Below are 25360 nucleotides of genomic sequence, written 5' to 3' on the forward strand. Positions count from 1 at the left end.
GATGGCGAAAAGGGGTGTTTGTTGATATACTACGTATAAATCCCCTTACATCGGTTAAATGCTAGGTAATCCTGGAGTCCTGGAGTCCTGGAACCCTGGAACCCTGGAACCCTGGAGCCCTAGAGACCTAGAGACCTAGAGCATAAAAGATTACATCTCGTATGTCTCGGTACATAAGAAATGCCGCACGTTGTAACACTAGATAGCCGATACACTCCGCTCAATAATATAAAAACGAACTCGGATTATTGAGGAAAGAAAAGAAGAAATAAATTCCGTAGATCCATACAAAAAAAGGTGGTTCGTGACGAAATGTTACAATCTTAAAGGGGGGCTGTTTCGCTAATCTACTAAGGATTTGTCTCATGTCTCACACTCCCTCTTCACCTCCCCCAGCTTTTGGTTTCGCTTTTTTTTTTCCTTTTCTGGTTTTATGTGCTGTGCACCTGTCCCCCGGTTAGTATTCAGGCCATCGCTCGATCATCTACTCTAACTCCTCTATAGCCTTTCCCTCTTTCTTTCTTTTTGCGCATCTCTACCCGTACGATTCCAGTTTCGATCGCATTTGATTCAATCCCTCGACCTCTGGTAGATATGACTCGTCTTGATTAATTTGATACTTCATCCGAACTTCTGCAATTTCTCTGGAACCACTATCCTTTTGAGATTTATACATATACTGGCTGTTGCGACTCGCTACACTTCCGGTTCATCTCCGCTCTGCATCGTTGAACCGCAATTTGATCTCTCGACAAATCTCTTACACGCCAAAATATCCCCGTTAGCTACGAATCCCTCGCCGAATGTTGGATTTTTGTCTTCAAATATAAGGGAAATGAGAGATAGTGCTCTGGCAGCCAACGCTTCTTCTTCATCAATCTGATTTTCACCAGCCGGCTGGCTATTCAGATTCCTTCTTTTATCCTGGCACCATCCTTCTTTCTTCGTTCAATATGACTGTGCCAGAACCTCATATGAAACTGGAGGGCCATTGCTCGGTCATCCATAGTAACACTCTTTATGTCTACTCGCCCAATGGGTTTGAGTCCATTTCCCTCGCAGCCAATGCCACATGGAACAAATTACCTTCAGGAGTCTCGGTCTCTGGTGCTGCCTGTGTGATCGCTGCCGTTGAAGGCAATACCGATGATGAGGCTATGTATGTGATTGGCGGTATCAGCAACTCGTCTAGCTACGAGGGCCTCCAACGATACGCCTTCAGCCAACAAAAATGGGAGACTTTGTCGGTTCAGAATATGGCCAACCGTACCTCCCACGGTGCCGGCTATATCGAGTCTATCGCTTCCATTGTGGTCTATGCAGGGAATCAGGACTCGGGAACCGGTGACTCTTCTGCGACTTACCTAATGTCAACAACGTCTCCGTATTCAGTGGATTCAAAAAATAATCAGGGAGCGCCCGCTGTTTCATCACCTATGCTACTGACTTGGAATTCTTCAGCTGTAGCCCTCATTGGTGGATCGGACTTAAACACTGATATCTATATCTATGGCGCAACCTCGGGTTGGATGTACTCAGGTGCTACGCTTCCATCCGCTATCCCCACATCAAGTCGTTGTGCCCTGCTATGGGATGATGACGGCAACAGGGTCTTGGAAGAGTTCAGCATGGACGCGAGCCCTAACACGGTGACAAGTTACGACCTGGTCAAAGAGGGCATCGCTCAAAACCCTGCTCCGAAATTGGGTGATTCATCTTCAAAACGCAGCCTTAGTAGCTATTCCACATACAACAGCACATACGCCCCCACCAACAAGTGGACTGACTACTCGGTCGCCCACGGGACGGATGGGTTGGTGGTGCTATCCAGTGGCAGTGGCAACAACTCACTGGCTGTTTTCAACGGAACATCTGACAGCTGGGTCAACGCGACAGAACTGTTCTATGGAAACACTCAAAATGTTTTGAAGACGACCACCTCCACAACCACGACTTCAACTTCCACTCCCACCTCCACCTCCACCTCCACAACTTCTTCTGCGACATCAAGTACTACGTCATCAGCCACCGTCTTCGCAGCAGCACCAACTGGCAGCTCCAAATTGAATACAAAATTGATCATCGGCGCTACCCTGGGTAGTCTGGTTGGTTTTGCGATTATTCTGATCGCGATCCTGCTTATCATTCGTCGCGTGCAAAAGAAGAGACAAGGTTCAGGTCGCGGCGCCGACGACAAAGACCGACTAAGCTTCCAAGATCGGGGCATCGAGCCTCTTGCCGAACGTGGCTATCCAATGGCAAAGAGTCCTGTGCCAGTTGCTGAGATGTCAAGCGACTCCCTCGCTATCTTGTCAGGACGACTTGCCGGCGAAAAGGCATTGAAACCCCCAGTTGTAACCAGCTACGGACCAACCAAGCACGGCTGGAAGAGCCCATTGTCAACAATTCCATCAAGTGGCTTCGCTCCATCGAGCACGTATTCTCTTGATTCCGACCGGCCCGGCACGCCCGGGGATCGGACAACAGATGAGGGATGGGGCAAGTACTTTGAAGAAAACAGCGAGATTGTGGAAACGCAACCCGATCGCTCAACCATGGGATCCTTGTATACCAAGTCAGATTACCGCAGCAGTGCCTGGCCGATGAACAACCTCACGCCATTGAACCTCGCATTCTTAGACCAACCAAAGCCACTCGGTCAAGTGATCAGTGGAAGTCCAACAACTCAAACCCACTCTCCACAGGGCAAATTCATCATTCCCGAAAGCCAATCGGCACGTATATCAAGCGCCGATTCAATCAGTACCCTTGCCACAGATGATGATCCGCACGACACGAAGTGGACTCAAAATAACTGGCTTGGACCCCGACCCCCAGCAGCAACTACAGCAACAGTGTCTACAATACGAGCACGCGGGATCTCTCGCAATCATACTCTGCGCATGCATCTATACGACAATACAACGGTCATGGATCAACCGTCCTAATACCTGAGCATATCAACGAGGAACAGACCAGTCGAAACAACGTCAATCCAGACATGAGCTGGCTCAACCTCCAAGCGGATCAATAATCATATTAGTATTCCGTTTCTATTCTCTCCTTCACTCCCTTATCTTACCAAATCACATTCGAACCTTCCTTTCCACAACAATACACTCCCTCATCCTTCCATCCTCTCTCCTGCTCTAAATCCCTCGCATGGCGTTTGACGGTATTCTCTTGCATCAACCATGTCTCCACCATCATCTACTTCCTTTTGTGCAATCTAAGTTTGCATCTACGTTTCCTCTCTCTCTGTGTCTATGCGAGTCACTAGTGATACCTTGTTCATATTGCTGTATCTCACTTTTGATTTTCCGCTGATTAGCTTTAGCCGAGCAGGGATCCTCTCCCTCTTACATATTTGGAATGCATCGGGGATATATCCATTTAATCACTTGGTACTCAGCCACTGCTTTTCCATAACTTTACGATAAATTCCACGCTTAATAAAGGTAAAATCTACATAAGCGGTATCATATTCTCATTAATATAAAAATCATCAACTCATAGATATCTTGACATTAGAACAGCCAAAGAAAACAAACCTCATCTAGTAAAACTTGGCCAAAAGAGTCTTGCTCGCCGAAACCCTCCTGAACTCTTTGACAGCCGGACTAACTGTCTTCAAAGTGCTAGAATCATCGATATCCAGCATATTCAACCGTTCATACCCAGAGCCACTGGCAGGGTCACCAGCAGGCTCGGGAGACTTACTCTCCAACCTTGCCCGATCAGCTTTAGCCCGGATATAATAATGAGCATGATCCTCTTCCATGCCGATATACCACCGTTCTTTAAGCTGGTGGCCCAGCGGACCACACCCGCACGCACCCTCAAGCTTAGAACTATGCGGACTGTTCATAGCAAGTGAGAACAAATTCTGCGGCTCAGTGAAATCAGTAACCTGATGACCGCGCGCTTCGATGATTATGAAACCTAGACAGATGGCACTGGTCAGGAACGCGAAGGATAGCACCACGTAGAAAACACCCTGCCAGCGCTGCGTGCCGCCGGATGAATACGACATTGCCTGCAGCGAGGCCGTGAAGTGCTGGTATGTCGGGGTGGATAGCATGTCACAATCTGATCCATCTGCTTCTGAGTAGTTCCAGCCCTGGACGAAGGGGGAGTTCAATGTGCTTAGGATTAGAGTGCTGCCTGCCATTACGGCGAGGGCTTCGGCGACTGAGGGGAGGTACGGGTCTAGGGAGTAGGTGTCTGTGGCGTTGTTGTGGGCTGGCATCATTTGCATTAGGAGGCGGTCGTTGCTGGCTTGGGAGGTTGTTATTCCCGAGCCTAGACTTAGGGCGATGCCCCAGTCTGCTGCCACGTTTTTCCAGTCCGAGGCCCACCAGCCTTCGATGAAGTTTGCCTCATTCAAGTCGTATTGGAGCTTGTTTGTTACGTTTTCGCAGTTTGTCGAGAGGGATGCCCCTGATGAGGCGGCGTCGTATCTATTATCTATCATTAATACTTTATTTCCTTTCTTTTTTCTCAATTTCTTGTTCTTACTTGGTTGAGCAGACGCCTGTTAGTTTGGCGCGAATTGCACACATTACGTATTCTGGATTGGAGACACTTGGTTTGCCGATAAGGTAGATTGCGTTTGCGGGTGAGACACCTGTTGTGTTAAGGATGGTGTTGTTTGCTTCGGGGAATGTGCCAAAGACTGGAGGTCTCTGTCCGTACTTCTCGCCGAAGCCAAAGATCGAATCTACATTTGTGCGGTTGAGCCACGACGGCATTGGGGGAATGTCGTCTGGAGGATCCTCGCTCCAAGTTGTTGCGTTGAAGTTGGCATTCGGCCAAGAAGAATAGACCAGCGGGTCTAAGTCTGATTTTGACATGCCAACGCAGAGGACGTTAACAGCTGGTGAGGGCACTGAAGCCTCGATGTTGTACTTGCCTTCGCCGGAGGCATCCTGGGGCTGGCGAATCTCGTTTTTGGAATCCATGGCTGCAATGGGAATACCACCGTGCGGGAAAGCCATGGTGATATTGTTGACCATGCGGCCGTAATTGTCAGATTGCTCGGTCATATTTTGAATTTCGATCCAGGAACCTGTTATCGTTGTGTTATCCCAGAGGGAACCACTAGGCTGCGGCCTCAAGCGAAGCTGATCCGACATGTTATTTCCACTATTAACTAGATCGGCCCATGTCGCGATCCACTGCTGGTAGTTGTGATAAGACGAGCCTACGTGCTCCATCTCGAGACACGTCTGATTCCGAGAATCGGGATCCATTGATAGCTGAATTGGGGTTTGACAGTTCTTTTGGAGATAAAACGGATTGCCGAAGCTGGTATACACTTTTCCCCAGAGAATCGTAGACTCAACTGGACCCAGTGAAAGCTTTGGCGACACTAGAGCCTCTGCGGCTGTAGTGTACAGCATCGCCACAATTGTTGCGATCAACGCAATCGCACCCAAAAATGACAGCGCCGAGTATCGCAATGTCTCCCAATGCACAATCATCGACCCAGGCTGCATAATCCATGCTCTCATACTCATATCAGCAATGCTGATTCCGCGAGATTCCTTCATCAGGGCTCGACGACTGAGCGCTTGGCCTAAAAAAGCGACGCAAATGGTAACATAGGACAGTTCGATTGTCTTGGCGAAGAAGGCGCAGAGTAGGTTCACGGTAGACAGCGACAGGGATACGCCGATAGTAGTCCATCGCGGCTTTCTAATCGCAACAGCCAGATAAACTCCCGACAATACGGTAGACCAGATTGCGAGAAAAAAGATGGTAACGGAGATCCATGAGAACCTTTTCTGCAAGACTGTCGATCGGCTAGGGCAGTTGGGGGTCTGAAAGCTCGGTGTATGTTGCTGTGAGAATACTGGTGTTTCCTGGGCTGATTTCAAGATACTGGGCGTTGTGGAGAGACTTGGAGTTACCGTAGCTTGGCTCGTACTTTGTACTGACTCGCTTTTCCCACACAAAGGCAAGGTATCATCATCAGCTGAGTTGGATATACCCAATCCGACCTCTCGAAAAACCTCTTCTGAGAAGCTGAGGTTCCTTTCGTGGGAAGGGATAGATATATATGAAGAGCTACTGACAGAAGACCACGAGTGATGATGGGTCGCAGTACCAACATCTTCCTCCCCGAGAAGGGAATGTTGTGATTCTCGCGACGACTCTGCCATGATCACTTGGGGAAGAATGATCACTTGGGGAAGGATGATCACTTGGGGAAGGAGGAGCGCAAAGCTGGAATAACACTCGTAAGAAGCTAATATTTCGATTTCATCTTGGCTGAGATAAAAATAGCCTTGTCTTTTTCTTTTTTCCCCTCTGTTGTGTACCCTGGTCTAACCCTGGTCACTCTAGACGCGGATAATTGTTTTGTGGCCCAAAGATTGCACCATTAAGGCTATTCTGTGTGCGGAGAACTCCGTACGGAGCTAGAGAAGTATTGCCCTATTTGCTCACATACAGCGGAGTGTAGATCCCTGTCAGCGGTGGTATTTATTGATGTGGCTAACACTGACCATCAGGTCTATAGTCTAACACCAACAAAGGGGACAATGTGCTTATTCACAGTGATCCTTTGGATATGAGTTGAGTAGGACATCCGACATAGGGATGCAGGTCAAGACAACCAGATGTGAATGAACTGTCGGGTATGTGATGGGGCTTGGAGATGTGTAGACACGGCAAGTGGAGCGACGGAATCTCCCCGAGGAGTCCGAGCCCACAAGGGTAATTACCTGCTTCTGTTTCTGCTTCTGACCAGATACTTGGTCAGCGGCAGTTTAACGTAATTATTCTTATTCTGTTGAGAATATATTGCTTGTAATGTTCGTCATAGCAAGAGTGGCCTTGCAATAAATTCTCAACAGCATCCACCCCCATGTCACTAGGTGTGGGTACTGATGCTTATGATCGGTATTCAACGCACCGGGGCACTGCCAAGGCTGCATCCAAGACGAAAGGGACTTTGAACCTAGGGATTATGTCGATGGATGTGAGTAGGTAATGACAAGGCTGGAGGTATTAGCACATAGGCAACGCCTCACAGAGTACCTAGGTACCTAGGAACGTAAATATAGACTATTTAGTTACTTGACAGCAAAGTCTACGCTGTGACACAGGTCATTACTAGGAGCAATTCAGCGAAATAGCTTTCAGCTTTCAGCTTTCATTAATTAGATAATTCGTAGCACCCATAACTAATCACGGGCTCACAAACATCTCAAGGTATCAAGTAAATCCCATCCTACGCAGTGTTGAATGCAAGACCAATCCCAGGTCAGACCCACGCCAGTAAACAGAGAACTAAACAAGAAATACACACAAACCCCCAAATGTGGAAAACACTTTTTATGCCGTTGAAGGACAACCACTTTTAGAGCTCTAAGTTGATAGAGAGCCCATTATGCCAAACGTAACATCGTCGAATCATGTTGAAAGTCTATATTTCAAAGGAGAAATTTGGAAATACCGGTGACGTGAAGGTGGGGAAGAAACACCCAATCTACCACAGTGTTGAGTGGGTAGATTTAGGAATACAAGTGCGTTTTTTTTTTCTTTGCTTAGTAGCGGTAGATGTCGCTCTTGTAGGGGCCGTTGACGTCAAGGCTGAGGTACTCAGCCTGGACGGGGGTGAGCTCGGTCAGCTTGGCGTTGACGTGAGACAAGTGGCAGCGGGCGACCTGCTCATCAAGAGCCTTGGGGAGGACGTAGACACCGATGTCCTTCTTGCCGGAAGAGCCGAACTCGACGTACTTCTTGCCGAAGGCGGAGTCCTCGGCCTTGAACAGAGCAATCTGGGCAAGGACCTGGTTGGAGAAGGAACAGGACATGACGAAGGAAGAGTGGCCGGTGGCACAGCCGAGGTTGACAAGACGACCCTCAGCCAAGAGGATGATGTGCTTGCCGTTCAGGAGGTAGCGGTCAACCTGGGGCTTGATGTTCTGCACAGACTGAGCGTTGGCCTTGAGCCAGGCAACGTCGATCTCAATATCAAAGTGACCGATGTTGCAGACGATGGCGTCGTTGCGCATGTTCTCAAAGTGGCGGCCAACGAGGATGTCACGGCAACCAGTGGTAGTGACAAAGATCTGACCAATGGGAGCGGCCTCCTCCATGGTGGTGACCTGGAAGCCCTGGACAGCAGCCTGGAGGGCGTTGATGGGGTCGACCTCGGTGACGAGGACACGAGCACCCATGGAGTGGAGGGCCTCAGCACAACCCTTGCCGACGTCACCGTAACCAGCAACAACGGCGACCTTACCGGCGATCATGACATCGGTAGCACGCTTGATGCCGTCAATGAGGGACTCGCGGCAACCGTACAGGTTGTCGAACTTGGACTTGGTAACACAGTCGTTAACATTGATAGCAGGGACCTTGAGCTTGTTCTCCTTCAACATGCGGTACAGGTGGTGAACACCAGTGGTGGTCTCCTCGGAGACACCGAAGCAACCCTCGAGCTGCTCGGGGAACTTGGAGTGGACAAGGGAGGTGAGGTCGCCACCGTCATCGAGGATGAGGTTAAGCTTCTTGCCATCCTTGAAGGCACCGAGCTGCTGCTCCAAGCACCACTGGTACTCCTCCTCGGTCTCACCCTTCCAGGCGAATACGGGGACACCAGCAGCGGCAATGGCAGCAGCGGCGTGGTCCTGGGTCGAGAAAATGTTGCAAGAGGTCCAGGTGACCTCAGCACCGAGGTGAACGAGGGTCTCAATGAGGACGGCAGTCTGGATGGCTGTAACATGGAGTTAGATACTAGAGATCTGAGAGGCGTTGATTGAATGATAACATACTCATGTGCAAGCAACCGGCAATACGGGCACCAGCGAGAGGCTGGTCAGGGCCGTACTTCTCACGGATGGCCATGAGACCGGGCATCTCAATCTCAGAGAGCTCGATCTCCCGACGGCCGAAAGCAGCCAGGGACTATCAACAGACGAGTTAGTCATTTGAAAGACAGAACTGAAGAAAGAGGATTACATACGATGTCGGCAATCTTAAACTTCTGAGCGGGAGCAGACATGATTATTTTGGGGAAAAGGAGGCTGTAGAAAAGATGTTAGAATTCAAATAGAATTATTTGAAAAGAGGAGAGAGACTGACTGATATAGGAAGGAGATGGGGTTGAAGGAAAAGAAGAACAGGAAAGAAAATAAAAGGAGGGAAATGCAGATCTGGGAGAGGAGGGGACAAAACTTTTTGGTGGGGCCATCTACGGTACAGGTACAAATTTTACAATATAAAATTATACTGCACAATATGTACCACTACATTCAGTCAATGTCCCGCCGGGTGATAATCAGTTGGCGGGGCGCCAGCTTAGTCAGGGAGATATCGGCACTAAACGACCAGCAACGATGCCGAAAACGAAAACGTGCATTATTTGCCTTACATCGTGCATCGGCGACTATTACTTGTTGTTTTTTCATTGGTAGATCATGAAGGACCAGAAAGTATCGTTACTCATATCTCGTAAAAATGGATCTTCGCCCTGGATAAGAAGGATTCAAGGTAACCTCCTCAACCCTAACATAAATTATAATAACCAGCCTCTCCTGAATTCAAATTGACCCCTCGGATCATCAAATCCGGCTCCGAAAAGAAAATAAAAGCAGAGAATAACGTTAAACGAAAGTTGGCCGCGTTAGAAAGACTTAATTCGATAACGCATGATAAGGGTTTTGAACGTCGTAAATCATAAAAGTGTAGAAATTCCTGAAGAACAACTCCAAGTCGACAATTGGAAGAAATGCCTAATACTCAATCCGAGGGTCTTCGACTGTAGCTCGATAAGGATTCTCGTCGTGGTATGCGATGGTCTTGGCATGACTCAATCGATCCTGAGAAGGTGGGTATTCAATCTCATAAGGCCATCGAGAGCGAGACGGACCTTGACTGTGGGCACGGCGACGCTGTTCGCGCTTGACAGCATGTTTTGCGCACTCGTCCTGGAAATGCTTATGTTCCTCCCGCTTTTCACGCACTTCCTGCCATTCACCATAGGCGCCCTTGATACCGAGGGCAGCCAGCCCAATGCTTACAGTATCCTTCACGTTGGCTTTCATTCTGCGTTTGCGAGCCTCCTCTGGTGAAATTTTGCCCTCTTCAAGTTCCCTCAGCCGCTTCTTGCGCCCCTCTATACCTTTGTACACACCGTGAGCAGCGTGGATTGTTGCGATGGTAGCCAATCCACCTGTTAGCAGCATGTCATGCTTTAACTTCTTTCGCTTCTCCCTCTCGTCAGAACTATCGCCTATGTCAGAATCACTCTCGGAGCTAGAATGCGCATCAGATTTGGAGAATCTGTGACCGTCCAATCCGCGCGAGGCGCCAGGGGGAACTTTGGGGGTATGTTTGTTGTCGTTCTTAGAACGGTGTTGACCTACCTCTCTCGATCCTCTGCCACGTCGTGGATCCCTGCTGTAATCGTCGCTGTCTGCATCTGAATCTGAATATTCGGAGTATCGGGAACCCCGGTGTCGACGCCGCTCCCGGCGATCATCATGACCACCTCTGCTCCGGCTTCGATCCCTGCCTTCTTCTCCAAGTCCCAGAGATGCTATTCCCTTGCTAAGGTAGTCCGAGACACTCTTGCTGCGTCGCTTGGAACCATGATGATAGTCATCATCGTCATCATCGCTGTCACGACGGCCACGGTGCTGCGATCGTGATCGAGAGAATCGTTTATAGATTTCTTTACCCGCAGCAGCAAGGGCGCCAGTAGCTGCGATGTTCTTGAAACCGCTACTGGAGCGAGAGCGACGACGGCCGTCCTTGTCTCGACCTCGAGATTTGGACCGCGAACCATTCAGGAAGTGGTTGGCGGCCAGACCTGTGAGCGTAGACTCGACGAGGTGGCGCTTGCTGTGCTTCTTGGGATCTTTATCAATAAGACCATCCGTGCCAGCAGCCGTGACCGCAGCTGTGAGAATGCGTTTTCCCTTTTCACCAGTCCATGGGCCTGGTTCCTTGCGGGACCTGAAGGCTTCCACGGCACCAGATATGAGGGCAGCGCGTGCAGCTTGGGCAATTCTTTGTTGACTGCGCTGGCGATGATGGGATTTACGGTCCCGGTCACGGCTGCGACTGCGGCTGCGAGAGCGTGAAGACGTAGAGTAAGATCTACCATGGCGGGAATAAGAGTCATAGCCATGATCGCTATGTCTGGAGAGTGATGCAGTGGAACCAAGGCCAAGGGCTCCAAGAGCCTGTTGGCTGAATGACTTGCGACGTCTATGACGTGGGGGAGATGGACTGGGAGAAGGGGAGTATCTGGAGCGATGAGATCCTGAAAAATATGAGATCAACCGAATATCAACAATTTTATCAAAGGCCAGGTCACTTACGGTGGTCATCATATCTGGATCGACGATGATGGGAGCGGGGGTATGCGCCTTCATACGGATCGTAACCGCTGACAGAGGAAGCTCGTCTCACAGTGTCATAGTAGACCGGGCGCCGCCCCGATGTATAGCCACGTTCACGTTCAATATAATCCTCACCAGGAGGATATTCTCGCTGGATTTCTTCGACCGAGTCCTCACTTCCACGATAGGGATAGAGTTCTCGATCGTGCCTTGCATACCGAGGATCATCATAGAAGTCTGCAGCATAACTAGCGGGGCGGGCGCGGCGGTCCTGCGGGTAATAAGATCGATCTTCGTAATACGCCATCGTCGAGCGTATATCAAAGGCCGATTCAAAAGTGTTTTTAAAAAAGAAAAAGGAAAGAAAGGTCAAAAAATATGAGCTTTCTAGAAGTTCTGGAGAGTTGTAGAAGGTAAAATATAGGCGAAGGTGTCAGATTCAGATTCAGAGTAAGAGCGGGGGGGAAGTGACGTAGTTGGGCGGAGGGATTTAGTGGCAGAAGAAGAAAGAGTAGATCTCAAAGTGGGGGATTTTATTAGAAGGAATGGTGGATTGCGATTAGAAGACCCCTATCAATTCTCATTTATATATGAAACCATCTCGAGACCCAATGACGTCGATTTAAAAAGAGAGTGTAGGGGTCTAGAAATAACGAGTTATTCCTTGCCCATCACTCCTCTCAAATCCATTCGCCTCTATGTATTCCGACGTCATCCTGCATTATGTGCATATAATGAGGCGCCGTCAGCCGTTCACTTTTGCTATTGTTATCACTCTTGATTCTTGACCATTGTATGATCTTGTCAGGATTCATCTTGACTTCGTCTCAGTTTCATCTCTTTTCATCTTATCTTATCAAGTGTCAACACTAGTTCCATGGGTCTGAACTGCCATTCCCATGGATTACGATTCTTAGTCATACGATCGAATACTCTATGTACATGATAAAAAGAGACAAATCAAGTTGAATAATGAGACTATCAATTCAAATGAAAAGGAAGGATGCTCCTTTTGATATAATGACACAGAAAAAAAGAAGCAAGATGATTTAGATGGGATATACAGCATAGGTAAAGAATAGGTAAAGAATGATATTTGAGGATATTGTACACCGTGAAGTGTGTTAAGAATGTGTCAGGGTGGGGCCTGTCGTCAGATTTCTCGTATAGATACAAGTAAATCCGGGTGTGAGCCTTGCAAAGGCAGGCGACTCGGTTTTCCCAGTGGGAGGGTTTTCGGAGGTATTTCTTTGATAAAACATCCACTATTGCGATCAGAGATGTAGAGTAGAGCACCGCACAGCAGTGGCCACTAAATACAAGGTCATCAGAAGAGAGCAGGTCGTCTTATGCGAGAGAATGAGCCATGCAGAGAGTCGAAAAGTGGATAAGAGATTCTTTTCTACTTCTCCTTCTCCACACTTCTTCAGGAGGGGCGAGATGACCCTGCGCGAGGAGAAGACTGAGTGCTTGCATCCACGGTATACTTCATCGGTCGTTCGTTTGTTGCAAGTGCATACCCCGAATCAGGTCGAGCCACTGTCCACCTCGACTCAGCTTCCGGCTCGGATACAGACGTCGACCGAATTTCGTCGGAGTGAGTGCGGTGAGTACGGATGTGTTGCTTCATGTTATCCTTTCGAGTGAAGGCCTTATTGCAGATGGGACAATGTACACTCTTCTCGCCAGTGTGTTTCTTGCCGTGGCGAGCTGCATGGCCAGAGGTGGTGAAGGTAGCCGTGCACCCATGGCTCGCAGAATACGGGCAAGGATACTTGTTCTTTCGTCCCAATCCCCGAGCTGCCTGATTAGACTTCATATCTGTCGTGATTGGATCCATCTCGGGCGGTGTCTGCGGTGCCGGTGGCCCTCTTGACGAGTATCGAAAGGGATCCCGTCGCAGGTCATGTCGGGCGTATGGGTGATAAGCAGAAGCAGATGGTTGACTCATGATATAGTCATAGGTGGAACCTTCTGATGAGCCAGGTGAAGTAGAGTGAACCGCCTCCGGTACTGGATCGAAAGGGTTGCGGGTAACTCGCGGTGATGCAGTAGGTGACTCTGACGCTGTCGATATTGAGGGGCGGATGTATTGTGATTGCAAAGAAGAGTGCAGTTCTGCCTGTCCCGAGAAAACAGTCCGACTTATTCTTTGGTTCGAACGAACAGCAAATGATGGGTGATCGTCATCATTCAAGATGGATACTATGTTTGTCCGGCTGGTGGTCATAATTTCCTGTGCCACGAAGTCTGTAAACCAATCTCAAGAAAGATAGACTGGAAATACTCAATACTGATTAGTATTGACTTTTTGAAAACTCGCTCCAACGAGGCTGCGATGCAAAGAGATGATTCGAGGGATCACGATGTGAAGATCATGGGGAGATGAGAAGGGAGGACAGACTCCGATGGAGAGTGTGAGACAAGCTTCTATACATCCTCTCCATCACCTCGGGAAAGAATTCGCTGTAAACTTACCAGGTGAAAATTAAGATATTAGAATTGGAAGTCGAAGTCGAAGTCGAAGTAGAAGTGTCAAGAGAAATAGAGAGGATTAGAAGAGGAGAAGTGAAGTAGTAGCCAGGGGAGATAAGTCGTAGGGGTGGAGGTATTGAAAGTGGAAGTTCATAAGAAGGAGAAAAAAGTGACAGCCATGTCCCAATTCAGGAACTACCTAAATATACTATAAATGCCAAAAGGCCAAGCTTCCAGGGTCTGCCCGGCGAGGCTCCCAGAGAAGCTCACTGTTATTTTCGATACCAAAACATTAAAACATTAAAACACCATCATACTAGCCGTTGGAGTGGATCTGTAGGTATTGTACTTAAATACTTGTTTTACAGTTACGGCATATTGTCTTGTATTCCTCCACTTCTTCCGCTCCACGACACATTACTCGTCAAGATCTCCTTTTTATTTTTCTCTTATTTTCTTATTCCCATAATTCCGTCTTTCTCTCTTTCCCTGTATTATTTGTTGATCTCCCGGTTGTACGCTCAACTTGGCACCCTCGACTCCGAGATTACCAATACAACTAGGGCTTCGGGCCAAAACAAGCGAACTTGTCTCCACTCAATGAAAAGCATAACTTCGGGCAAACTACGGTTAAAAACAATGTATAAACCTAAAAGTCTTTTTTTTTTTTTACATGTACCGTGGACCCTTGAAGTGATCATCAACTTATCGGCTCAGGGACTAAATAGAGAATGTAGACCCTGATAATCGAAGTTCTCCTCCAATTCCAAGGTTTGAGTATAAGACATATTATACCTACGTAGTCGATATAGGTTTGATATCAGAAAATAATCAATTAGTTAATCTAGGCGAATTATTCTATCATAAGAGAACGTGAAAGTAAAGTATGCCGTACTACCCTTGCCTGTTCTGCATAATGAGGCCCCACTTGGTTTAGTCAAACTGGCCCAAGACTCTAAGCAACGGTAGTATACACCCTCGTCAGTACATAATACAACCTTAGTACGGTTCACTCCCCTCCAGGGCTTAAATAGGCGGTCGCATTATACCTTGTTACCTACCTAAATGTAGGGACTAGGTGCAATTTCAATACTACAAACAAAGCATACCCGTAGTCGTTCAAAGATGCGCCAAGAAGGCAGTACCACCAGTCCGGGGACATACGTAAGTCGTGATGTTGCGCAAGCAACTTTTCCCTCTTTGGGGGCTAACCTCCGTCTTCTAAGATTTAGGCGGGGCTTTGGAGCTCAATGGCAGTCTTTTGTTCCATGTCAATACTTAGGTATTTGTCTGATGGTTTTATTATCTATTATTTTCCTTATGCTGCAGGGTCTTGTCCTTCGGTAATTCTCCACATTGTGATAGGTTCCAAGGTTAGCAGTGCGCCTCCAACATCTAGAAACGAATTCCGTCTATTTTTTTGATGCACATCAATCCTTCAATGTTCGTTCCAGTTCCCCTGATCTAATGGGAGGTAGATCTCTTGCTAAAAGTAAAGAACCTTACAGAGTGCCCATTTACGGAATAGTAAAATAAATACAATAAAGGGGAACAATAAGGCTCAGGGACCTGCCACTCGTACTCGTAAGCCCGCCGCCCCGCCCCGACGAATTCCCTTTAAATACTCTAGGTAGATGATTTACTCTGTAATCTTCCGTTGAATCTTCGGAAGAAACAAGTGGGTACCTTGGAACAATATCTCCCCCTTAAGGTTCTAAGCTTCTACATTCACTTCTGGACTCCGGATAATGGATTGATGAGTATGTATTCCGCCTAGGAATGGATTAATGGATGAAAGGATCAGAGTAAGAATCGGAATCAGAATCAAATGAATCCAGTTCTAAAATCACCATAATCATTAACTGTACATGTCGATCCCAAGGGACCTCGGGGATTGCTTTGAATCTCTCGACCCTGCACAATCAAGGGTGTGGTTCGTGCTGGACCTAAAGTGAAAAAAAAAAAAAAAAGAGGAGATAGGTTTAATAGGGCCGTTTTAGGGCGTTTGGAGCCGAGAGATGATTTGCCCGGGAACATACGTAGATACTAAGCATACGTATGCGCCCACGCGGATATCCACCCTCTTAATACAGTTGGTCAATGCTTTCCGTGCTTATCCCGACTATGTGCCAATTCAAAATGATTCGTGCGTATGGTAAGGAGCATAACGCCACATGTTTAACTTGTCCCTACTTTTCATAGTGGTCTCTACTTAGGACCCTTGTTTTTTATAAGGTTCTCCTGTAATTTATTTTTATTTACATACCAAGCCGTTTTATGCAGGGACTCGTGGCCAGTTAGCTCACCTTACCTTAAATAGACTAGCCCTGCGTAAATATCCTCAGCCTGCATCCCTCTAGACCCTATTTTCTACTAGCGCAATGGAGCTGCCACGCCTGCCCACGCGGCCTTTTTTAATGTGGGTCCGACAAAACCCTTACAGATATCCTTTCCTTTCCATCTACCTGCTCTTTACATACTAGTACATAGTATCGTAGGATCGTGGTTAACGTTTATAAGCGGCTTATTTCGGCCCCTCTGGGTTTGGGATCGATTCAGGGATTTCAAACCCAACCTGGTACATATTTTAAGGTCTCGGCTTTAAGCCCCGGGGAAAACCTGTTCAATCTATCTCAAGCGGTGAACAGAGACAAATCGATAGAAGTAGAATCTTAGATGGAATCTAAATAATAAGAATTGACTCATCCTTTATGCAATTTCAGAATGTTCCATGGCGCATCCACATTACAACCACAGGCCAAGGATCGATCCATTTTTACTATGGAAGTCAAACTTTATACCTTCTCGGCAGTTATCAGAGGTCTCAACCGATAGATGATCATCTACGGCGCTTTATAAAGAGAAGTACTACCCAGTCGAAGGAACATCTGTTGAACGAACCTTGGAATTTGATGTTTGATATTAGCACGTGACAGCTTTGTCTGACTTTCAGGGCTTGCATGGAGCATGGGCTACCTAGGTACACAGACCCGGCTGTATTGGATAGTCGCTTAAAACAGATGCACGTCACTCGATCGTCATATATACGGTAATTCGCTGATTCAGAAGCCTACGTACTCGATGGACCCTTTTAGGATCTGTCAATCCCCTAAATGACACTCCACGCATCAAAAACATGGATAAAGCGAGGTACAGCCTACCTATTGGAACAGACGGATTCCCAAACCCCAGAGGTCATTCTTCTATCCCTACTCCGTATATACGGGAAACGTGACGTACCTTGAAAATATGAAAAAGACGAACGCGTCTCTTCTCAACACATACTCTGTAAATACAGAGCGTCGGAACCATAGCCCTTATCCTCACATCTTATTGATCCACTTGCATATATGACTTAGACAAGGCATAGATAGAGCACACGTAAGTATAAAAAGGCCCCGGGGCCGGGGGCTGGATCCGTGACTGGGCTAATAAAAGGGTTCCTAATGTCACTTATGCCCCATATATGAAGTCAAACAAGGCATAGAGAGGAGATCCCTATAAGTGGCTGTGTAGATCTACATTCTGATGGATATATCTATATCTATATACACATATATTCATTCGAAGTCTTGAAAATTATCTATGGATCATTTGGTGATCGGAAGCATTGGGTTTTCGATTTATCAAAGATTCAGATCCAGCTAAATACCTATTCATTGATTGCCTGATAATTCGGGTTTAGTTGAAAGGCCTGCGAAATTCATTGATTCGGTATTCTCGAACTACTACGTACTTAGGTAGGCAGCTCAACCCTTTATGCATCGAAGGGCTCGGTCGTGAAATTTTAGCAGGGGTCCAGGGCTGAAAATCCCATTTAGTACCTAGATAATCTTATGAGTCTTCTTCATGACGAATATGTTCGAAAATTTCAAGGAGGTTCAATACCTATGTACTTTACTAGAACATGTGGACATGTATATCGAGGGTTAGTTATATATGCAAGCATAGTTCCAAAGTTAAACCAAATACACCTGTATCAACTCGTATAGATCTTGAAGTGATCCCACATCTGCATCATTGTATCGGCGAGCTATGGAGTAAAAGGGTCTGCGAAAGAAATGAAAAATGCATGGCCCCAGGTGGGTTTGCTGGCAACGGAGGCTGCGTAAGCTGAAACGTCATATTGTTATTTCAAACTCCACGCTATTTGAACCTAAGGCTAAGAATTAGCCCCTGCATAATTGGTATCTATACTGTTACTAGTGCATAACTGAGAATCGATTACGTGTAGTCGTGATAGGGGTCCTCGAGTCCGAGTACCGCAGGATTCAGTAGATTTGAATTTCCCCCCCCCCTGAGCTTTGATGATGGCCCCTGGTTTGATCGGGTTTGTCTGCTCTCAGGACCTCTATCAAATCCGAATTCTGCAGCAGAGAGTGTTCGTGATGATCAAATCAGGCTTGATTCTGATACTATAAAAAAGACACCAGTCAAATCATTGAAGAAGCCGATCCGTGATATAAGCGCGCATTTGCCACGATAAACGAGACAATAACGTCTCTCGGAGAAACTACTCAGGTGCGGACACGATAATGTTATTTTCACGATGATTGAAAGTCGTCCATATCTATTTATTACCCGATCTATAGATAATTTCTTTGCATATCTGGCAGCACAACAACCTTCGATTGAACTTGATGAAGTGATGAACCTTGAAATTCGGGCTGTGTTATTAGTATGAGAGTAACAGGGTATGTTTTTGAGCATTTACAGGTAAGGTCATACAATCTAATCACAAGACCTATCCTAGCTGCGGATGAACCTTGAAAGTTACATTGAATGTGTATTTCGAATCCAGCTGAAGTCCCATACTCGTGGACCGTACTTCAAACGTCAACTTTTAGATTACTTTATAATTGGGCTGATTTCAACTGGAATGAAGTTCCCCCTGGTCCTGATGTCCCAATTTCAGTCAATAAGCTCAGACTTGGGCAACCTTGGAAAGCTACAGGGCTCTTGATATACTAAACCAACCTCGGCTAGGTGGAAGTTCCCTTGAAAGAATTGTTGGAAATTTGAGTGATAGATCAGGAAACAACGGTATGATAAATTAACCGTCCATCTTCGGACTCTCGGGCAATTCCTCTGCGGTGGATCTCAATCTACAGTGCGGGGCTTGGGTTGTCCGAAGCCATTCGGCTAAATTGGAGGTACAAAAGGCTTCAATCTTCCTCCTATAGCTTTTTCGAATCTTAATTACTCCTTCTTTAAATCAATCTTGGAAAGACCAAAGATGGCAAGCTCACGCGTGTTGGAAGGCAAATTTGCCATCGTCACTGGCGGATCGCGGGGTATGAATTTCCCCCGCACTTTCCTGTCAACAATAGAGCTAACGGTATAAGTAATGTAGGAATCGGTGAAGCTATTGCTCATAACCTGGCCTCTAAAGGCTGTTCTCTCTTGTTGAATTATACATCCGATTCCTCACGAGCCCATACAGAGGAGCTGTGCTCTTCTCTAGCCTCGACCCATGGAATCAGGTGCGAGAATGTCCAAGCTGATCTGAGCAAGCCCGAAGAAGCCTCAACAGCTATCATCGCTGCAGCAGAGAAATTTGCATCTTCAGGCAAAGTTCAAATTGACATCCTCGTCAATAATGCCGGTGTAGCTTCAGACCGCAAGTTGGGAGATACCGAGAGAGGACCTATTGCTCCGGAACACTTCAACTGGATGTACACGATCAATGTTCTTGCTCCGCTGCTCCTTACTCAAGCATGCGTTCCCTACCTCCCCACAGACCGTACCGGTCGTATCATCAACATTTCTTCCGTTTCATCTTCCTTGGGTTTCGTGGGCCAGTCTATTTATGGCGGTACCAAGGCTGCACTTGAATCGATGACCCGAACCTGGGCTCGTGAACTGGCTGATCGCGCCACTGTCAACGCTGTAAATCCTGGTCCTGTCGTTGGTGATATGTACTGGGCAACTGGTGAGCAATTTTGGCGTGATATGCAGGGCTCACAGGATAACACGCCATTGAGTAAACTGGATGAAAATGACCCGGCTATAATGAGTCGTTTGACTGAGGAACAGACGAAGTTGGTGAAGGAAAAGATGGGTGGCCGACGCCCGGCCTTTACCAGTGAGATTGCCGGCATTGTCGGTATGCTGTGCACTCCTGATTCTCTTTGGTGCACTGGAAGTGTGGTCTGCGCAAATGGTGGAATGAAGATGGGCCAATGAGCGGGTGAATTTGATTCATTGGTGTATATCTCATTTAGTTCTTAGATGGTACAATGTTAGAACTTATGTCCAATGCTGTTGCTCAATGACCACCGAGTTAGCATCCAACCCCTTCAAAAGGATGATCGCGGGTTCAGTTGCTCAATTCAAAAAGTGACCATATATCCAGAGGGAAACTTACACTTCGTTTTGTCTAACCACCTGAAATTCCATGGCTATTCAGGTAATTCCAGCACCTCTATCGAGCGAGCACCCCGAGGGCAATGAATTATAGCTTGTAATCGAATAGACTTCTGCATAGCTGCACATGTGCCAACCTGAGATGCAGGTGTACACTGCAGGTGAACTCACGAGGGTCTAGGGAACGCTGAAAGATTCCACGATGAGCGACCAAGAGGTCTTCATTCTAGAAAGAGTATCTTTTCCCGCGGTCGATCATCTCTGGAAATCCCCCAAAGGCCCATTTCCCCCGCCTTCCAGCGGGCACTTTTACTCTTTTCATCAAAAGACCGTGCACAGTCGTATAATGCAGTCATAAATGTGGCAACTCGGGGTTCCACCAAGACCATACTCATGCGGGGAAACATCTGTTCTAGAGCTAGAAGCTCTATTGTTTCCCCGCAATAACAACAGCTTCAAGAGGGTCCACGGGTATAAGTTTGAAGCCTTTCCCACTCGAGATGGATATTACAAGCTTCCCATCTACTTTTGATCTTGAGTCTTCTACATCAAGCCTCGAAATGGTCGCTATCCTAGCAGATAACCTTGCCGTCAACGATGGGCCCTTGAACTCAGAGAATGCAGCTCTCCTGCGTCCTTCCGATCCCAGCCTGCCGCTAGAGGAATTACGAAAACGATACGAAGAGGACGGATACCTTCTCGTAAAGCAAGTCATCCCTCGCGACGACGTCCTCGCTGCCCGCGAGACATACTTCTCACTAGTCGAATCAACCGGCGTCCTGAAGCCCGGCACCAAACCCGTAGAAGGTGTTTTCGACCCAGCGAAAAACCACGAAGATTACCCAGGTATTGGTGCCGGCCATGCTGATGCCAATGGACGACCAGGAGGTGATAAAGCCTCTGCCTTTGTTGATCTGGCCTTGGATGCACACTATCAAGATTGGTATGCGGAGAAATTCTGCAATCACCCTGCTTTGAAAGACTTCATTGCCCGGTTCTCTGGCTGGGAAGAGAATACGCTTAGCTTCCGTCGCACACTGTTGAGGAATAATCTTCCTGGTTCGAAACCTATTGGCGTACACTATGATCAAATTTTCTTGCGGTATGGTGAACCGACTAGCATTACTGCTTGGGTCCCTATTGGAGATATTAAGCTTAATGGTGGCGGGCTTATGTATCTCGAGAACAGTAAGTTGACTTGTTTTCGCTTTGGTTTCTCGGCGACATGTATACTGACTCGAAAAATAGGTGACCGCATCGGTATTGAAACGGAACAGGCATTCTTCAAAAAGGCAACGGAGGCAGGCATGACTGATGAAGAGGCTCGTTCTGCTTTCAACTCAAACATGATGACTACGGGCTTACTCTCGGAATTTCCGTCTCAGTTCGCGCGTGAACATGGCAGCCGCTGGCTGGTGTCGGCCTACGAGGCTGGGGATGTTGTCTTGCATAAACCCCATATGGTATCTGATCTTGGCACCATGTTTCACTCAGGAATACTACTTACTTAATTTATTCTCTAGATTCACGCGTCAACTATCAACAATGATCCGGAAAATGTAATTCGTCTCGCTACGGATCTCCGTTTTTGCGATTCTTCGAAACCGTATGACAAGGTAGGATTCACTGGAGAAAGATACTAGTCATTTTGCACTAAACTGATTTGTTCTTTAGCGGTGGATGAACGACTATCGTTTCGGTGATGGAGTTTAAGTACAGTTCAGGTAAAATTCTAGTATTGATCATAATAATATTGAGTAATTGCAACATTGGAACCTTGTGGTACCTTCATTTTGTAACTTATGGATATCTAAGTAGTATTGCTCCAAGAATATGCTCGAATGATACCTATCTATTGAGCGTAGTTACTACATGCGGTCATATCATAATGCTCATGAGTGGAATAGAGCCAATCCATAGCCACGTTATCGATCAGAGAAGGTTTATATACCCATCTTATCTAGCTAATTAGATCAAGCAATCAAAATTAGTATGCTGCTTCCAATGTGCTTTCCAAGGTCTGATGCAATTACGAATCGATTGAAATCCATTCTTGGGGGCTTGGGAATCTTCTTATCGGCTCTAGCTGCCAGAGTCTGACATGACAGCACAGAAAGATACCCACGCAGATCCTCCACATTATTCTAGATCTACTGCCAGGCATCTTTTTTGGTGGGACACAACCTTTAATTCATGATTGCCATCAATAAGAATGCGCCAAGGAGTCAATAATACATCTGGTTTGCCGGTAGTCTCCTCTGGAATGTTTATCATTATAGGCTATCATACATGCAGTCATCCCTAGTTTCCCAATTTTAGTGTTTCTTGAGGAGCCAAGGGCAGGGCTGCTCATGTACCGAGTAGCTTGGGGCTATTGGAGAGCTAATGAAGGATTATCCTAAGGTAGTGGTGGAAATTTCAGTTGCTTCTAGATTCTGGATACCAGTAGGTTGGGAATTATTGGACTTGACTGTCAAAGTATGCTTGGATTGGCATTTGAAATTTTCTTCATTCCAGATGATGGCTGAAACCTCTAAAGACTCTGAAGAATAGGATATAAGTACCTACCTATGAATCATGGTACATCATCATCAACATCATCAATATCATCACCATCATAACTCAAGATCCTGCTCAAAACCTCCTTCTATCCTGATTAATACTACGCCTCCCTCTATACAAACTCTACTTCACCACATACGTCAATTCAATATGGCGTTTACTACCCAAAAGCTCTCTTTGATGACAAGGGTGGTATTGGCTCTACTAGCCGTATCATCAGCCTGCGCATTTCCAATCCAAGGCTCCAACAGCGAGATGCAAACACAACCTGTAGCAAATATCCAGCCTCGCGATCCAGTACGTGATAACGATAACTAAGCTACACCTAGCTAGCAAACTAACTCGATAATAGCGAATCATTCCCAATACGGAAAATTATCTCGCGAGCATCTTGAACGAGGTTGGCCTGGGTCCTCCACCCAAATCAGAGCTCCCAGCTCCCGAAATCCCATCACCCCCTGTGTCTGTGCCAGTACCGGTGCCCTTCTATTTTCCTACTCCTACCGTTGAGATTAGTGATCACGGCAATGGAAACGTCGAAGGACTGTATCCATCTCCGGCCATCTCTAGCTATGAGTCGAGTTGGACTACCAATGTTCAGAATGATTCTGACCACCCTGTCAAGAACATCCAGATCGGAGACTGGCATGGCGGAAACAAGATCGAGGCGTCAGATATTCCCAATGTGCTGAATGCCGTGGAAAAATTGGTTTCCCACAGGCTTAATGATATTTACAGTGCAGACGAGATTTCGCCCTGATTTGAGGAGCAATGGACTCTGGAAATGGTGTTAGATTTATCGAATTATTGGGAGGGTGGTTTTACATAGAAGGAATACGATTAGATGCATAGCTTACTTTATTATGAACCAAAAATATTGAATACCTTTAGCAGGTTTCTGGATAGTAGAAATCATCTCTCGGCATAAGCGTTAACTCCGGTCCACCAGCTTCCATACAAGACTTATTTCCGCTTAGGCCGCCATTTTAAATCCTTCTTATCACCATAACCAGTGAAGTGGCCAATCACTAGAAATTACAACCAAGTGCAAAGATCGGACATTCGGCACTTTAATGGGGATAGTCGCTCATAAGCTGTGCCCGGTCTTGGTGGATAGCTGCACCTACCGTAGTGGGGTTCGATAGCTGTGCTGAATAAGGATACATATATAAAGGGCCTGGAGTCCCGGAATACTAGCTTCACAAGTTACCATCCAATTGATATTTCACTCCTCTTCTCTAAAACCATTCCCAAGTCAATATATCGTACGCAATGCCTTCTCTCGTTGGAAAGGAAGTCGGCTCCACTGGCTATGGCACCATGAGTATGAATTGATCCCCGAGTAACCTTGAAAAGATGCATATGGTAGCTGACACGAACAGGAATGACCTGGAACGCACAGCCACCAACCCAGGAAGTTTGCCTTGAGACTCTGAACAAGGCCCTGGAGCTTGGTGCTAACTTCTGGAACGGTGGCGAGCTATATGGCACACCTGAGAACAACTCTCTGCACCTGATGAACAAGTATTTCACCAAGTATCCTGAGAATGCAGACAAAGTCGTTCTCAGTATAAAGGGTGGCTTGAAGCCTGGCCAGCTTATCCCAGATGGCTCGGAAGAGAACATCCGCCGAAGTGTGGACGAGTGTCTGCGCGTACTAGACGGAAAAAAGAAGCTTGATATCTTCGAGTGTGCACGACAGGACTCTAACTTCCCCGTCGAGCTCACTGTGAAGGTTCTGGCGGAGTACGTCAAGGACGGCAAGCTAGGAGGCATTAGCCTTAGTGAGGTGGATGCTGAGACTATTCGACGAGCGTACGTATATGATGCGTGTTACATTGTTTATTCTGATACTAACTTCATATCTAGAGTCAAAGTACATCCTATCGCCGCTGTGGAGGTTGAGATGTCACTATGGTCAACAGAAATTCTCGACAACGGTATTGCCGCAACTTGTGCAGAGTTGAACATCCCAATTATTGCCTACTCGCCGCTTGGACGGGGTGTTCTAACCGGCGCTGTGACTTCGCTCAACGATATCCCCGAGGGTGACATCCGCCGACGCATGGCCCGCTTCCAGGAAGAGAACTTCCAGCACAACCTGAAGCTAATCAACGAGGTGAAGAGCCTGGCTGAGCGTAAGGGTGTTGCCCCGGCCCAAGTCGCCTTGGGCTGGATCCGGAGCCTCAGTGGCAGACCCGGTATGCCCACCATCATCCCTATTCCCGGTGGTACCACCTCCGACAAGGTGATCCAAAATATGGTGGGGGTTAAGCTGTTGTCAGACGAGGAGCTGGCCGAGGTTGACGCAATTCTCAGAGAGAATACTGTTGCTGGACCACGTTACTAGGCACAATGGTAGCATGATTTACTATGAAGTCTGTTAGCTTTGGACTATTAGGCTTTTGAAATCAACGATGAGGATATCATGATAGTTTGGGTCAGATCAAGTGTAGTTTAAGTCGACATGCAGTCCAACTGAGCTTCGCACCGAAATACGATGCTAGAGGATTGTCTGAATTGCAGAACTCTTTCGAATATTCATCTTGTGGGTGTGAGGGCAGAGAGAAAGTAGCATAAGCATTGCATACCAACTG

At 47.0% G+C, this 25360-nt stretch overlaps 9 protein-coding genes across 9 annotated transcripts; 5 read left to right on the top strand and 4 right to left on the bottom strand.

Annotated features, from left to right (window-relative positions):
* Positions 1-953: 953 nt before the first annotated feature.
* On the top strand, positions 954-2948 carry N7495_005627 (uncharacterized protein; the record flags this gene model as incomplete). The annotated part of the gene is made up of 1 exon (XM_057208278.1): positions 954-2948. The coding sequence occupies one exon, from the start codon at positions 954-956 to the stop codon at positions 2946-2948; it is 1995 nt and encodes a 664-aa protein (XP_057062052.1).
* A 608-nt stretch (positions 2949-3556) lies between these two features.
* On the bottom strand, positions 3557-6164 carry N7495_005628 (uncharacterized protein; the record flags this gene model as incomplete). Its single annotated transcript, XM_057208279.1, has 2 exons — positions 3557-4460; positions 4519-6164. 2 exons carry the CDS (start codon positions 6162-6164, stop codon positions 3557-3559), a joined length of 2550 nt encoding a protein of 849 aa, XP_057062053.1.
* A 1389-nt stretch (positions 6165-7553) lies between these two features.
* Positions 7554-9016, bottom strand: N7495_005629 (adenosylhomocysteinase; the record flags this gene model as incomplete). Its single annotated transcript, XM_057208280.1, has 3 exons — positions 7554-8728; positions 8787-8919; positions 8978-9016. The coding sequence occupies 3 exons, from the start codon at positions 9014-9016 to the stop codon at positions 7554-7556; spliced, it is 1347 nt and encodes a 448-aa protein (XP_057062054.1).
* A 730-nt stretch (positions 9017-9746) lies between these two features.
* Positions 9747-11667, bottom strand: N7495_005630 (uncharacterized protein; the record flags this gene model as incomplete). Its single annotated transcript, XM_057208281.1, has 2 exons — positions 9747-11281; positions 11340-11667. The coding sequence occupies 2 exons, from the start codon at positions 11665-11667 to the stop codon at positions 9747-9749; spliced, it is 1863 nt and encodes a 620-aa protein (XP_057062055.1).
* A 1119-nt stretch (positions 11668-12786) lies between these two features.
* On the bottom strand, positions 12787-13590 carry N7495_005631 (C2H2-type zinc finger protein; the record flags this gene model as incomplete). The annotated part of the gene is made up of 1 exon (XM_057208282.1): positions 12787-13590. The coding sequence occupies one exon, from the start codon at positions 13588-13590 to the stop codon at positions 12787-12789; it is 804 nt and encodes a 267-aa protein (XP_057062056.1).
* A 5481-nt stretch (positions 13591-19071) lies between these two features.
* On the top strand, positions 19072-20021 carry N7495_005632 (SDR family NAD(P)-dependent oxidoreductase; the record flags this gene model as incomplete). The annotated part of the gene is made up of 2 exons (XM_057208283.1): positions 19072-19129; positions 19189-20021. The coding sequence occupies 2 exons, from the start codon at positions 19072-19074 to the stop codon at positions 20019-20021; spliced, it is 891 nt and encodes a 296-aa protein (XP_057062057.1).
* Positions 20022-20761: 740 nt separating this feature from the next.
* N7495_005633 (uncharacterized protein) lies at positions 20762-21914 on the top strand (the record flags this gene model as incomplete). The annotated part of the gene is made up of 4 exons (XM_057208284.1): positions 20762-21389; positions 21450-21664; positions 21725-21817; positions 21876-21914. The coding sequence occupies 4 exons, from the start codon at positions 20762-20764 to the stop codon at positions 21912-21914; spliced, it is 975 nt and encodes a 324-aa protein (XP_057062058.1).
* Positions 21915-22913: 999 nt separating this feature from the next.
* N7495_005634 (uncharacterized protein) lies at positions 22914-23523 on the top strand (the record flags this gene model as incomplete). Its single annotated transcript, XM_057208285.1, has 2 exons — positions 22914-23060; positions 23116-23523. The coding sequence occupies 2 exons, from the start codon at positions 22914-22916 to the stop codon at positions 23521-23523; spliced, it is 555 nt and encodes a 184-aa protein (XP_057062059.1).
* Positions 23524-24035: 512 nt separating this feature from the next.
* On the top strand, positions 24036-25113 carry N7495_005635 (aldo/keto reductase family protein; the record flags this gene model as incomplete). Its single annotated transcript, XM_057208286.1, has 3 exons — positions 24036-24087; positions 24146-24578; positions 24633-25113. The coding sequence occupies 3 exons, from the start codon at positions 24036-24038 to the stop codon at positions 25111-25113; spliced, it is 966 nt and encodes a 321-aa protein (XP_057062060.1).
* Positions 25114-25360: the final 247 nt, after the last annotated feature.

This window comes from Penicillium taxi, assembly GCF_028828555.1.
Source record: "Penicillium taxi strain IBT 34144 chromosome Unknown utg000004l_segment0_segment0, whole genome shotgun sequence".
Taxonomy (NCBI): Eukaryota; Fungi; Ascomycota; class Eurotiomycetes; order Eurotiales; family Aspergillaceae; genus Penicillium; species Penicillium taxi.